Source organism: Mustelus asterias, unplaced genomic scaffold (assembly GCF_964213995.1).
Source record: "Mustelus asterias unplaced genomic scaffold, sMusAst1.hap1.1 HAP1_SCAFFOLD_4258, whole genome shotgun sequence".
Classification (NCBI taxonomy): domain Eukaryota; kingdom Metazoa; phylum Chordata; class Chondrichthyes; order Carcharhiniformes; family Triakidae; genus Mustelus; species Mustelus asterias.
The window spans coordinates 1-15,000 of record NW_027594203.1 but is presented as its reverse complement, the minus strand read 5'-3'; the positions used below and the strand labels follow the sequence as shown (position 1 = coordinate 15,000).

At 60.0% G+C, this 15,000-nt stretch overlaps 1 protein-coding gene across 1 annotated transcript in view; it reads left to right on the top strand.

The window, feature by feature from the left end:
* The window catches only part of LOC144491030 (NF-kappa-B essential modulator-like), a gene marked incomplete at its 3' end in the record, with an annotated part of 19,532 nt that extends 5,656 nt beyond the window's left edge, over positions 1-13,876 (top strand). Inside the window, exons 3-5 of the mRNA XM_078208707.1 lie at positions 195-313; positions 2,201-2,353; positions 13,749-13,876. Of these exons, the coding sequence (XP_078064833.1) occupies positions 195-313; positions 2,201-2,353; positions 13,749-13,876 (400 nt within the window). The remainder of the gene's footprint in view (positions 1-194; positions 314-2,200; positions 2,354-13,748) is intronic.
* Between the last annotated feature and the right edge of the window lie 1,124 nt (positions 13,877-15,000).

Below are 15,000 nucleotides of genomic sequence, written 5' to 3'. Positions count from 1 at the left end.
GGCACCGGGGGTGCGGGGCACCGGGGGTACGGGGCACCGGGGGTCCGGGGCACCGGGCTGAGGGGCACCAGGGGTGCGGGGCACCGGGGCTGAGGGGCACCGGGGGTGCGGGGCACCGGGGGTCCGGGGCACCGGGCTGAGGGGCACCGGGGGTGCGGGTGTCTGTGGGTCACGCTGATCTGTCTCTGTTGCAGCAAATGAGTGAGGATCAGGCCTCCCTCAAGGCCCAGGTGACGTCCCTCCTCGGTGAACTTCAAGACAGTCAGTCATGCGTGGAGATGAAATCGAAAGCTTGCTCCCAGCTGGAGCAGAGGTGAGTTGTTCTCTGCGCCCCCTCGGCAATAGGGAGGGGTGTAGGGGCTGGAGGAGGTTACAGAGCTAGGGAGGGGGTGTAGGGGCTGGAGGAGGTTACAGAGATAGGGAGGGGGTGTAAGGGCTGGAGGAGGTTACAGAGATAGGGAGGGGGTGTCGGGGCTGGAGGAGGTTACAGAGATGGGGAGGGTGTGTAGGGGCTGGAGGAGGTTACAGAGATAGGGAGGGTGTGTAAGGGCTGGAGTAGGTTACAGAGATAGGGAGGGGGTGTAGGGGCTGGAGGAGGTTACAGAGATAGGGAGGGGGTGTAAGGGCTGGAGGAGGTTACAGAGATAGGGAGGGGGTGTAGGGGCTGGAGGAAGTTACAGAGATAGGGAGGGGTGTAGGGGCTGGAGGAGGTTACAGAGATAGGGAGGGGTGTAGGGGCTGGAGGAGGTTACAGAGATAGGGAGGGGGTGTAGGGGCTGGAGGAGGTTACAGAGATAGGGAGGGGGTGTCGAGGCTGGAGGAGGTTACAGAGATAGGGAGGGGGTGTAAGGGCTGGAGTAGGTTACAGAGATAGGGAGGGGGTGTAGGGGCTGGAGGAGGTTACAGAGATAGGGAGGGGGTGTAGGGGCTGGAGGAAGTTACAGAGATAGGGAGGGTGTGTAGGGGCTGGAGGAGGTTACAGAGATAGGGAGGGGGTGTAGGGGCTGGAGAAGGTTACAGAGATAGGGAGGGGGTGTCGGGGCTGGAGGAGGTTACAGAGATGGGGAGGGTGTGTAGGGGCTGGAGGAGGTTACAGAGATAGGGAGGGGTGTAGGGGCTGGAGGGGGTTACAGAGATGGGGAGGAGATGTAGGGGCTGGAGGGGGTTACAGAGATAGGGATGGGATTAGGGGCTGGAGGAGGTTACAGAGATAGGGAGGGGTGTAGGGCGGCTGGAGGAGGTTACAGAGATAAGGAGGGTGTGTAGGGGCTGGAGGAGGTTACAGAGATAGGGAGGGTGTGTAGGGGCTGGAGGAGGTTACAGAGATAGGGAGGGGTGTAGGGGCTGGAGGGGGTTACAGAGATGGGGAGGGGATGTAGGGGCTGGAGGGGGTTACAGAGATAGGGATGGGATTAGGGGCTGGAGGAGGTTACAGAGATAGGGAGGGGTGTAGGGCGGCTGGAGGAGGTTACAGAGATAAGGAGTGTGTGTAGGGGCTGGAGGAGGTTACAGAGATAGGGAGGGGTGTAGGGACTGGAGGAGGTTACAGAGATAGGGAGGGGTGTCGGGGCTGGAGGAGGTTACAGAGATAGGGAGGGGTGTCGGGGCTGGAGGAGGTTACAGAGATAGGGAGGGGTGTAGGGGCTGGAGGAGGTTACAGAGATAGGGAGGGGTGTCGGGGCTGGAGGAGGTTACAGAGATAGGGAGGGGTGTCGGGGCTGGAGGAGGTTACAGGGATAGGGAGGGGTGTAGGGGCTGGAGGAGGTTACAGAGATAGGGAGGGGTGTCGGGGCTGGAGGAGGTTACAGAGATAGGGAGGGGTGTCGGGGCTGGAGGAGGTTACAGAGATAGGGAGGGGGTATAGGGGGCTGGAGGAGGTTACAGAGATAGGGAGGGAGTGTAGGGAGTGAGGCGCTGATGGGATTTGATGGTTGACGGAATTGGGATTTTTGATCTGGGAGCTCCCAGCACCTCTGGAGCTGTGTCTCTCTGTCTCTCACTCTCTCTCTCTCTCTCTCACACACTCCCTGTCTCTCTCTCTCTCTCTGTCTCTCACTCTCTCTCTCTCACTCCCTGTCTCTCTCTCTCTCTCTGTCTCTCTCTCTCTCTCTCTGTCTCTCTCTCTATCTCTCTCGCTCTGTCTCTCTCTCGTTCCTCCTATTCCGCGATTATTAACGCCTCGTTGTCTTCCTGGACACAGGTGCCGGTTGACGGAGGAGAAATTGCGAGCTCTGGAACAGGAGACAGAGAACCAGAAGAAGCAGCACAGCGTCACGGTCGACCAGCTGCGGATCGCCGTCCACAGCTATGAGTCTGCTCTGAAAACCGAGCGACTGAATGCATCTGAAGACAAGTGAGTGAAAACCCCAGCCCAACACACACTCCCCAACACACTGCACCCACTCCCCAACACACTGCACCCACCCCCCAACACACTGCACCCACTCCCCAACACACTGCACCCACTCCCCAACACACTGCACCCACTCCCCAACACACTGCACCCACTCCCCAACACACACTGCACCCACTCCCCAACACACTGCACCCACTCCCCAACACACACTGCACCCACTCCCCAACACACTGCACCCACTCCCCAACACACTGCACCCACTCCCCAACACACTGCACCCACTCCCCAACACACACTGCACCCACTCCCCAACACACACTGCACCCACCCCCCAACACACACTGCACCCACTCCCCAACACACTGCACCCACTCCCCAACACACTGCACCCACTCCCCAACACACTGCACACACTCCCCAACACACTGCACCCACTCCCCAACACACTGCACCCACTCCCCAACACACTGCACCCACTCCCCAACACACACTGCACCCACTCCCCAACACACACTGCACCCACTCCCCAACACACTGCACCCACTCCCCAACACACTGCACCCACTCCCCAACACACTGCACCCACTCCCCAACACACTGCACCCACCCCCCAACACACTGCACCCACTCCACAACACACACTGCACCCACTCCCCAACACACTGCACCCACTCCCCAACACACACTGCACCCACTCCCCAACACACACTGCACCCACTCCCCAACACACACTGCACCCACTCCCCAACACACACTGCACCCACTCCCCAACACACACTGCACCCACTCCCCAACACACACTGCACCCACTCCCCAACACACACTGCACCCACTCCCCAACACACACTGCACCCACTCCCCAACACACACTGCACCCACTCCCCAAGACACACTGCACCCACTCCCCAACACACTGCACCCACTCCACAACACACACTGCACCTACCCCCCAACACACTGCACCCACTCCCCAACACACTGCACCCACTCCCCAACACACTGCACCCACTCCCCAACACACACTGCACCCACTCCCCAACACACACTGCACCCACTCCCCAACACACACTGCACCCACTCCCCAACACACTGCACCCACCCCCCAACACACTGCACCCACTCCCCAACACACACTGCACCCACTCCCCAACACACACTGCACCCACTCCCCAACACACACTGCACCCACTCCCCAACACACTGCACCCACCCTCCAACACACTGCACCCACTCCCCAACACACTGCACCCACTCCCCAACACACTGCACCCACCCCCCAACACACTGCACCCACTCCCCAACACACTGCACCCACTCCCCAACACACTGCACCCACCCCCCAACACACTGCACCACTCCCCAACACACTGCACCCACTCCCCAACACACTGCACCCACCCCCCAACACACTGCACCCACCCCCCAACACACTGCACCCACCCCCCAACACACTGCACCCACTCCCCAACACACTGCACCCACTCCCCAACACACTGCACCCACTCCCCAACACACACTGCACCCACTCCCCAACACACTGCACCCACTGCCCAACACACTGCACCCACTCCCCAACACACACTGCACCCACTCCCCAACACACTGCACCCACTCCCCAACACACACTGCACCCACTCCCCAACACACTGCACCCACTCCCCAACACACACTGCACCCACTCCCCAACACACACTGCACCCACTCCCCAACACACTGCACCCACTCCCCAACACACACTGCACCCACTCCCCAACACACACTGCACCCACTCCCCAACACACTGCACCCACTCCCCAACACACTGCACCCACTCCCCAACACACTGCACCCACTCCCCAACACACTGCACCCACCCCCCAACACACTGCACCCACTCCCCAACACACTGCACCCACTCCCCAACACACTGCACCCACTCCCCAACACACTGCACCCACTCCCCAACACACTGCACCCACTGCCCAACACACTGCACCCACTCCCCAACACACACTGCACCCACTCCCCAACACACTGCACCCACTCCCCAACACACACTGCACCCACCCCCCAACACACTGCACCCACTCCCCAACACACTGCACCCACCCCCCAACACACTGCACCCACTCCCCAACACACTGCACCCACTCCCCAACGCACACTGCACCCACTCCCCAACGCACACTGCACCCACTCCCCAACACACACTGCACCCACTCCCCAACACACAGTGCACCCACCCCCCAACACACACTGCACCCACTCCCCAACACACACTGCACCCACTCCCCAACACACTGCACCCACTCCCCAACACACTGCACCCACTCCCCAACACACTGCACCCACTCCCCAACACACTGCACCCACTCCCCAACACACTGCACCCACTCCCCAACACACTGCACCCACTCCCCAACACACTGCACCCACTCCCCAACACACTGCACCCACCCCCCAACACACTGCACCCACTCCCCAACACACTGCACCCACCCCCCAACACACACTGCACCCACTCCCCAACACACTGCACCCACTCCCCAACACACTGCACCCACTCCCCAACACACTGCACCCACTCCCCAACACACTGCACCCACTCCGCAACACACTGCACCCACTCCCCAACACACTGCACCCACTCCCCAACACACTGCACCCACTCCCCAACACACTGCACCCACTCCCCAACACACTGCACCCACTCCCCAACACACTGCACCCACTCCCCAACACACTGCACCCACTCCCCAACACACTGCACCCACCCCCCAACACACACTGCACCCACTCCCCAACACACACTGCACCCACTCCCCAACACACTGCACCCACTCCCCAACACACTGCACCCACTCCCCAACACACTGCACCCACTCCCCAACACACTGCACCCACTCCCCAACACACTGCACCCACCCCCCAACACACTGCACCCACTCCCCAACACACTGCACCCACTCCCCAACACACTGCACCCACTCCCCAACACACACTGCACCCACTCCCCAACACACACTGCACCCACTCCCCAACACACACTGCACCCACTCCCCAACACACACTGCACCCACTCCCCAACACACACTGCACCCACTCCCCAACACACACTGCACCCACTCCCCAACACACACTGCACCCACTCCCCAACACACTGCACCCACTCCCCAACACACTGCACCCACTCCCCAACACACTGCACCCACTCCCCAACACACTGCACCCACTCCCCAACACACTGCACCCACTCCCCAACACACTGCACCCACTCCCCAACACACACTGCACCCACTCCCCAACACACTGCACCCACTCCCCAACACACACTGCACCCACTCCCCAACACACACTGCACCCACTCCCCAACACACTGCACCCACTCCCCAACACACTGCACCCACTCCCCAACACACTGCACCCACTCCCCAACACACTGCACCCACTCCCCAACACACTGCACCCACTCCCCAACACACTGCACCCACCCCCCAACACACACTGCACCCACTCCCCAACACACTGCACCCACTCCCCAACACACTGCACCCACTCCCCAACACACACTGCACCCACTCCCCAACACACACTGCACCCACTCCCCAACACACTGCACCCACTCCCCAACACACTGCACCCACTCCCCAACACACACTGCACCCACTCCCCAACACACTGCACCCACTCCCCAACACACACTGCACCCACTCCCCAACACACACTGCACCCACTCCCCAACACACACTGCACCCACTCCCCAACACACTGCACCCACTCCCCAACACACTGCACCCACTCCCCAACACACTGCACCCACTCCCCAACACACTGCACCCACTCCCCAACACACTGCACCCACTCCCCAACACACTGCACCCACTCCCCAACACACTGCACCCACTCCCCAACACACTGCACCCACTACCCAACACACTGCACCCTCTCCCCAACACACTGCACCCACTCCCCAACACACTGCACCCACTCCCCAACACACTGCACCCACTCCCCAACACACTGCACCCACCCCCCAACACACACTGCACCCACTCCCCAACACACACTGCACCCACTCCCCAATACACTGCACCCACTCCCCAACACACTGCACCCACTCCCCAACACACTGCACCCACTCCCCAACACACTGCACCCACCCCCCAACACACTGCACCCACTCCCCAACACACTGCACCCACTCCCCAACACACTGCACCCACTCCCCAACACACTGCACCCACTCCCCAACACACTGCACCCACCCCCCAACACACACTGCACCCACTCCCCAACACACACTGCACCCACTCCCCAATACACTGCACCCACTCCCCAACACACTGCACCCACTCCCCAACACACTGCACCCACTCCCCAACACACTGCACCCACTCCCCAACACACTGCACCCACTCCCCAACACACTGCACCCACTCCCCAACACACTGCACCCACTCCCCAACACACTGCACCCACCCCCCAACACACTGCACCCACTCCCCAACACACTGCACCCACCCCCCAACACACTGCACCCACTCCCCAACACACTGCACCCACTCCCCAACACACTGCACCCACTCCCCAACACACTGCACCCACTCCCCAACACACTGCACCCACTCCCCAACACACTGCACCCACTCCCCAACACACTGCACCCACTCCCCAACACACTGCACCCACTCCCCAACACACTGCACCCACCCCCCAACACACTGCACCCACTCCCCAACACACTGCACCCACTCCCCAACACACTGCACCCACTCCCCAACACACTGCACCCACTCCCCAACACACTGCACCCACTCCCCAACACACACTGCACCCACTCCCCAACACACACTGCACACACTCCCCAACACACTGCACCCACTCCCCAACACACACTGCACCCTCTCCCCAACACACTGCACCCACTCCCCAACACACACTGCACCCACTCCCCAACACACACTGCACCCACTCCCCAACACACACTGCACCCACCCCCCAACACACTGCACCCACTCCCCAACACACACTGCACCCACTCCCCAACACACTGCACCCACTCCCCAACACACACTGCACCCACTCCCCAACACACACTGCACCCACCCCCCAACACACTGCACCCACTCCCCAACACACACTGCACCCACTCCCCAACACACACTGCACCCACCCCCCAACACACTGCACCCACTCCCCAACACACACTGCACCCACTCCCCAACACACACTGCACCCACTCCCCAACACACACTGCACCCACTCCCCAACACACACTGCACCCACTCCCCAACACACTGCACCCACTCCCCAACACACACTGCACCCACTCCCCAACACACACTGCACCCACTCCCCAACACACACTGCACCCACTCCCCAACACACTGCACCCACTCCCCAACACACTGCACCCACTCCCCAACACACTGCACCCACTCCCCAACACACTGCACCCACTCCCCAACACACACTGCACCCACTCCCCAACACACACTGCACCCACTCCCCAACACACACTGCACCCACCCCCCAACACACTGCACCCACTCCCCAACACACACTGCACCCACTCCCCAACACACACTGCACCCACTCCCCAACACACACTGCACACACTCCCCAACACACACTGCACACACTCCCCAACACACTGCACCCACTCCCCAACACACACTGCACCCACTCCCCAACACACACTGCACCCACTCCCCAACACACACTGCACACACTCCCCAACACACACTGCACCCACTCCCCAACACACACTGCACCCACTCCCCAACACACACTGCACCCACTCCCCAACACATTGCACCCACTCCCCAACACACTGCACCCACTCCCCAACACACACTGCACCCACTCCCCAACACACACTGCACCCACTCCCCAACACACTGCACCCACTCCCCAACACACTGCACCCACTCCCCAACACACTGCACCCACTCCCCAACACACACTGCACACACTCCCCAACACACACTGCACACACTCCCCAACACACACTGCACCCACCCCCCAACACACACTGCACCCACTCCCCAACACACTGCACCCACTCCCCAACACACACTGCACCCACTCCCCAACACACACTGCACCCACTCCCCAACACACACTGCACCCACTCCCCAACACACTGCACCCACCCTCCAACACACTGCACCCACTCCCCAACACACTGCACCCACTCCCCAACACACACTGCACCCACTCCCCAACACACTGCACCCACTCCCCAACACACACTGCACCCACTCCCCAACACACTGCACCCACTCCCCAACACACTGCACCCACCCCCCAACACACTGCACCCACTCCCCAACACACTGCACCCACTCCCCAACACACACTGCACACACTCCCCAACACACACTGCACCCACTCCCCAACACACACTGCACCCACTCCCCAACACACTGCACCCACTCCCCAACACACACTGCACTCACTCCCCAACACACACTGCACCCACTCCCCAACACACTGCACCCACTCCCCAACACACTGCACCCACTCCCCAACACACACTGCACTCACTCCCCAACACACACTGCACCCACTCCCCAACACACACTGCACCCACTCCCCAAGACACACTGCACCCACTCCCCAACACACTGCACCCACTCCACAACACACACTGCACCTACCCCCCAACACACTGCACCCACTCCCCAACACACTGCACCCACTCCCCAACACACTGCACCCACTCCCCAACACACACTGCACCCACTCCCCAACACACACTGCACCCACTCCCCAACACACTGCACCCACCCCCCAACACACTGCACCCACTCCCCAACACACACTGCACCCACTCCCCAACACACACTGCACCCACTCCCCAACACACACTGCACCCACTCCCCAACACACTGCACCCACCCTCCAACACACTGCACCCACTCCCCAACACACTGCACCCACTCCCCAACACACTGCACCCACCCCCCAACACACTGCACCCACTCCCCAACACACTGCACCCACTCCCCAACACACTGCACCCACTCCCCAACACACTGCACCCACCCCCCAACACACTGCACCCACCCCCCAACACACTGCACCCACTCCCCAACACACTGCACCCACTCCCCAACACACTGCACCCACTCCCCAACACACTGCACCCACTCCCCAACACACTGCACCCACTCCCCAACACACTGCACCCACTCCCCAACACACTGCACCCACCCCCCAACACACTGCACCACTCCCCAACACACTGCACCCACTCCCCAACACACTGCACCCACTCCCCAACACACTGCACCCACTCCCCAACACACACTGCACCCACTCCCCAACACACACTGCACCCACTCCCCAACACACACTGCACCCACTCCCCAACACACTGCACCCACTCCCCAACACACACTGCACCCACTCCCCAACACACACTGCACCCACTCCCCAACACACACTGCACCCACCCCCCAACACACTGCACCCACTCCCCAACACACTGCACCCACCCCCCAACACACTGCACCCACTCCCCAACACACACTGCACCCACTCCCCAACACACTGCACCCACCCCCCAACACACTGCACCCACTCCCCAACACACACTGCACCCACTCCCCAACGCACACTGCACCCACTCCCCAACGCACACTGCACCCACTCCCCAACACACACTGCACCCACTCCCCAACACACACTGCACCCACCCCCCAACACACACTGCACCCACTCCCCAACACACTGCACCCACTCCCCAACACACTGCACCCACTCCCCAACACACTGCACCCACTCCCCAACACACTGCACCCACTCCCCAACACACTGCACCCACTCCCCAACACACACTGCACCCACTCCCCAACACACTGCACCCACTCCCCAACACACTGCACCCACTCCCCAACACACTGCACCCACCCCCCAACACACTGCACCCACTCCCCAACACACTGCACCCACCCCCCAACACACACTGCACCCACTCCCCAACACACTGCACCCACTCCCCAACACACTGCACCCACTCCCCCAACACACACTGCACCCAACACACACTGCACCCACTCCCCAACACACTGCACCCACTCCCCAACACACTGCACCCACTCCCCAACACACTGCACCCACTCCGCAACACACTGCACCCACTCCCCAACACACTGCACCCACTCCCCAACACACTGCACCCACTCCCCAACACACTGCACCCACTCCCCAACACACTGCACCCACCCCCCAACACACTGCACCCACCCCCCAACACACACTGCACCCACCCCCCAACACACTGCACCCACCCCCCAACACACTGCACCCACTCCCCAACACACTGCACCCACTCCCCAACACACTGCACCCACTCCCCAACACACACTGCACCCACTCCCCAACACACACTGCACCCACTCCCCAACACACACTGCACCCACTCCCCAACACACACTGCACCCACTCCCCAACACACACTGCACCCACTCCCCAACACACACTGCACCCACTCCCCAACACACACTGCACCCACTCCCCAACACACACTGCACCCACTCCCCAACACACTGCACCCACTCCCCAACACACTGCACCCACTCCCCAACACACACTGCACCCACTCCCCAACACACTGCACCCACTCCCCAACACACACTGCACCCACTCCCCAACACACACTGCACCCACTCCCCAACACACACTGCACCCACTCCCCAACACACTGCACCCACTACCCAACACACTGCACCCACTCCCCAACACACTGCACCCACTCCCCAACACACACTGCACCCACTCCCCAACACACTGCACCCACTCCCCAACACACTGCACCCTCTCCCCAACACACTGCACCCACTCCCCAACACACTGCACCCACTCCCCAACACACTGCACCCACTCCCCAACACACACTGCACCCACTCCCCAACACACTGCACCCACTCCCCAACACACTGCACCCACTCCCCAACACACACTGCACCCACTCCCCAACACACTGCACCCACTCCCCAACACACTGCACCCACTCCCCAACACACACTGCACCCACTCCCCAACACACTGCACCCACTCCCCAACACACACTGCACCCACTCCCCAACACACACTGCACCCACTCCCCAACACACACTGCACCCACTCCCCAACACACACTGCACCCACTCCCCAACACACACTGCACCCACTCCCCAACACACACTGCACCCACTCCCCAACACACACTGCACCCACTCCCCAACACACTGCACCCATTCCCCAACACACACTGCACCCACTCCACATTGGTGTGACTGTTACTCACTCCCGTGTATCTGTTATTCTATATATAAACTACCCCGAACCCCTCGATTAGATTCCAGTCTGTAACTCACTCCCGGGTATCTGTTATTCTATATATAAACCACCCCGAACCCCTCGATTAGATTCCAGTCTGTAACTCACTCCCGGGTATCTGTTATTCTATATTTAAACCACCCTGAACCCCTCGATTAGATTCCAGTCTGTAACTCACTCCCGGGTATCTGTTATTCTGTATATAAACCACCCTGAACCCCTCGATTAGATTCCAGTCTGTAACTCACTCCCGGGTATCTGTTATTCTATATATAAACCACCCCGAAACCCTCGATTAGATTCCAGTCTGTAACTCACTCCCGGGTATCTGTTATTCTACATATAAACCCCCCCGAACCCCTCGATTAGATTCCAGTCTGTAACTCACTCCCGGGTATCTGTTATTCTATATATAAACCAGCCCGAAACCCTCGATTAGATTCCAGTCTGTAACTCACCCCCAGGTATCTGTTATTCTATATATAAACCACCCCGAACCCCTCGATTAGATTCCAGTCTGTAACTCACTCCCGGGTATCTGTTATTCTATATATAAACCAGCCCGAAACCCTCGATTAGATCCCAGTCTGTAACTCACTCCCGGGTATCTGTTATTCTATATATAAACCACCCCGAACCCCTCGATTAGATTCCAGTCTGTCACTCACTCCCGGGTATGTGTTATTCTATATATAAACCACCCCGAACCACTCGATTAGATTCCAGTCTGTAACTCACTCCCGGGGATCTGTTATTCTATATATAAACCACCCCAAACCCCTCGATTAGATTCCAGTCTGTCACTCACTCCCGGGTATGTGTTATTCTATATATAAACCACCCCGAACCACTCGATTAGATTCCAGTCTGTAACTCACTCCCGGGGATCTGTTATTCTATATATAAACCACCCCAAACCCCTCGATTAGATTCCAGTCTGTCACTCACTCCCGGGTATGTGTTATTCTATATATAAACCACCCCGAACCCCTCGATTAGATTCCAGTCTGTCACTCACTCCCGGGTATCTGTTATTCTATATATAAACCACCCCGAACCCCTCGATTAGATTCCAGTCTGTAACTCACTCCCGGGTATCTGTTATTCTATATATAAACCACCCCAACCCCCTCGATTAGATTCCAGTCTGTAACTCACTCCCGGGTATCTGTTATTCTATATATAAACCACCCCGAACCCCTCGATTAGATTCCAGTCTGTAACTCACTCTTGGGTATCTGTTATTCTATATATAAACCATCCCGAACCCTTCGATTAGATTCCAGTCTGTAACTCACTCCCGGGTATCTGTTATTCTTTATATAAACCATCCCGAACCCCTGGATTCGGTTTCAGTCTGTAACTCACTCCCGGGTATCTGTTATTCTTTATATAAACCACCCCGAACCCCTCGATTAGATTCCAGTCTGTAACTCACTCCCGGGTATCTGTTATTCTTTATATAAACCATCCCGAACCCCTGGATTCGGTTTCAGTCTGTAACTCACTCCCGGGTATCTGTTATTCTTTATATAAACCACCCCGAACCCCTCGATTAGATTCCAGTCTGTAACTCACTCCCGGGTATCTGTTATTCTTTATATAAACCACCCCGAACCCCTGGATTCGGTTTCAGTCTGTAACTCACTCCCGGGTATCTGTTATTCTATATATAAACCACCCCGAACCCCTCGATTAGATTCCAGTCTGTAACTCACTCCCGGGTATCTGTTATTCTATATATAAACCACCCCGAACCCCTGGATTCGGTTTCAGTCTGTAACTCACTCCCGGGTATCTGTTATTCTATATATAAACCACCCCGAACCCCTGGATTCGGTTTCAGTCTGTAACTCACTCCCGGGTATCTGTTATTCTATATATAAACCACCCCGAACCCCTGGATTGGGTTTCAGTCTGTAACTCACTCCCGGGTATCTGTTATTCTATATATAAACCACCCCGAACCCCTGGATTCGGTTTCAGTCTGGTCCTGGTGGTTTTGATCGATGTGTTGTGTGATGTTTTGGGGGATGATCTGGCTGTGTGGGGAGGTGATTATCCGCTGTGTCTCTCTGATCTACAGGAGGAAACTCGCTCAGTTACAGGCCGCCTATCATCAGCTGTTCATGGATTATGACGTGATGGCAACCAACTTAGAAGAGAAGAAAAGTCGGGTGAGGAAGGAATCTACCCCCCTCTCGCCCCCGCACGGCCAATCCCCCCCCCCCCCCCCCATCCCACACATCCCCCTCTCGCCCCCGCACGGCCAATCCCCCCCCCCCCCCCCCAACCCACACATCCCCCTCTCGCCCCCGCACGGCCAATCCCCCCCCCCCCCCCCATCCCACACATCCCCCTCTCGCCCCCGCACGGCCAATCCCCCCCCCCCCCCAACCCACACATCCCCCTCTCGCCCCGGCACGGCCAATCCCCCACCCCCCCCAACCCACACATCCCCCTCTCGCCCCCGCATGGCCAAACCCCCCCCCCCCCCCATCCCACACATCCCCCTCTCGCCCCCGCATGGCCAATCCCCCCCCCCCCCCAACCCACACATCCCCCCTCTCGCCCCCGCATGGCCAATCCCCCCCCCCCCCAACCCACACATCCCCCTCTCGCCCCCGCATGGCCAATCCCCCCCCCCCCCCCCAACCCACACATCCCCCTCTCGCCCCGCACGGCCAATCCCCCCCCCCCCCCAACCCACACATCCCCCTCTCGCCCCCGCATGGCCAATCCCCCCCCCCCCCCAACCCACACATCCCCCTCTCGCCCCCGCACGGCCAATCCCCCCCCCCCCCAACCCACACATCCCCCTCTCCGCCCCCGCACGGCCAATCCCCCCCCCCCCCCAACCCACACATCCCCCTCTCGCCCCCGCACGGCCAATCCCCCCCCCCCCCATCCCACACATCCCCCTCTCGCCCGCGCACGGCCAATCCCCCCCCCCCCCCCCATCCCACACATCCCCCTCTCGCCCCCGCACGGCCAATCCCCCCCCCCCCCATCCCACACATCCCCCTCTCGCCCCCGCACGGCCAATCCCCCCCCCCCCCCCAACCCACACATCCCCCTCTCGCCCCCGCACGGCCAATCCCCCCCCCCCCCAACCCACACATCCCCCTCTCGCCCCCGCACGGCCAATCCCCCCCCCCCCCAACCCACACATCCCCCTCTCGCCCCGCACGGCCAATCCCCCCCCCCCCCAACCCACACATCCCCCTCTCGCCCCCGCACGGCCAATCCCCCCCCCCCCCCAACCCACACATCCCCCTCTCGCCCCGCATCCGCCCAATCCCCCCCCCCCCCCAACCCACCACATCCCCCTCTCGCCC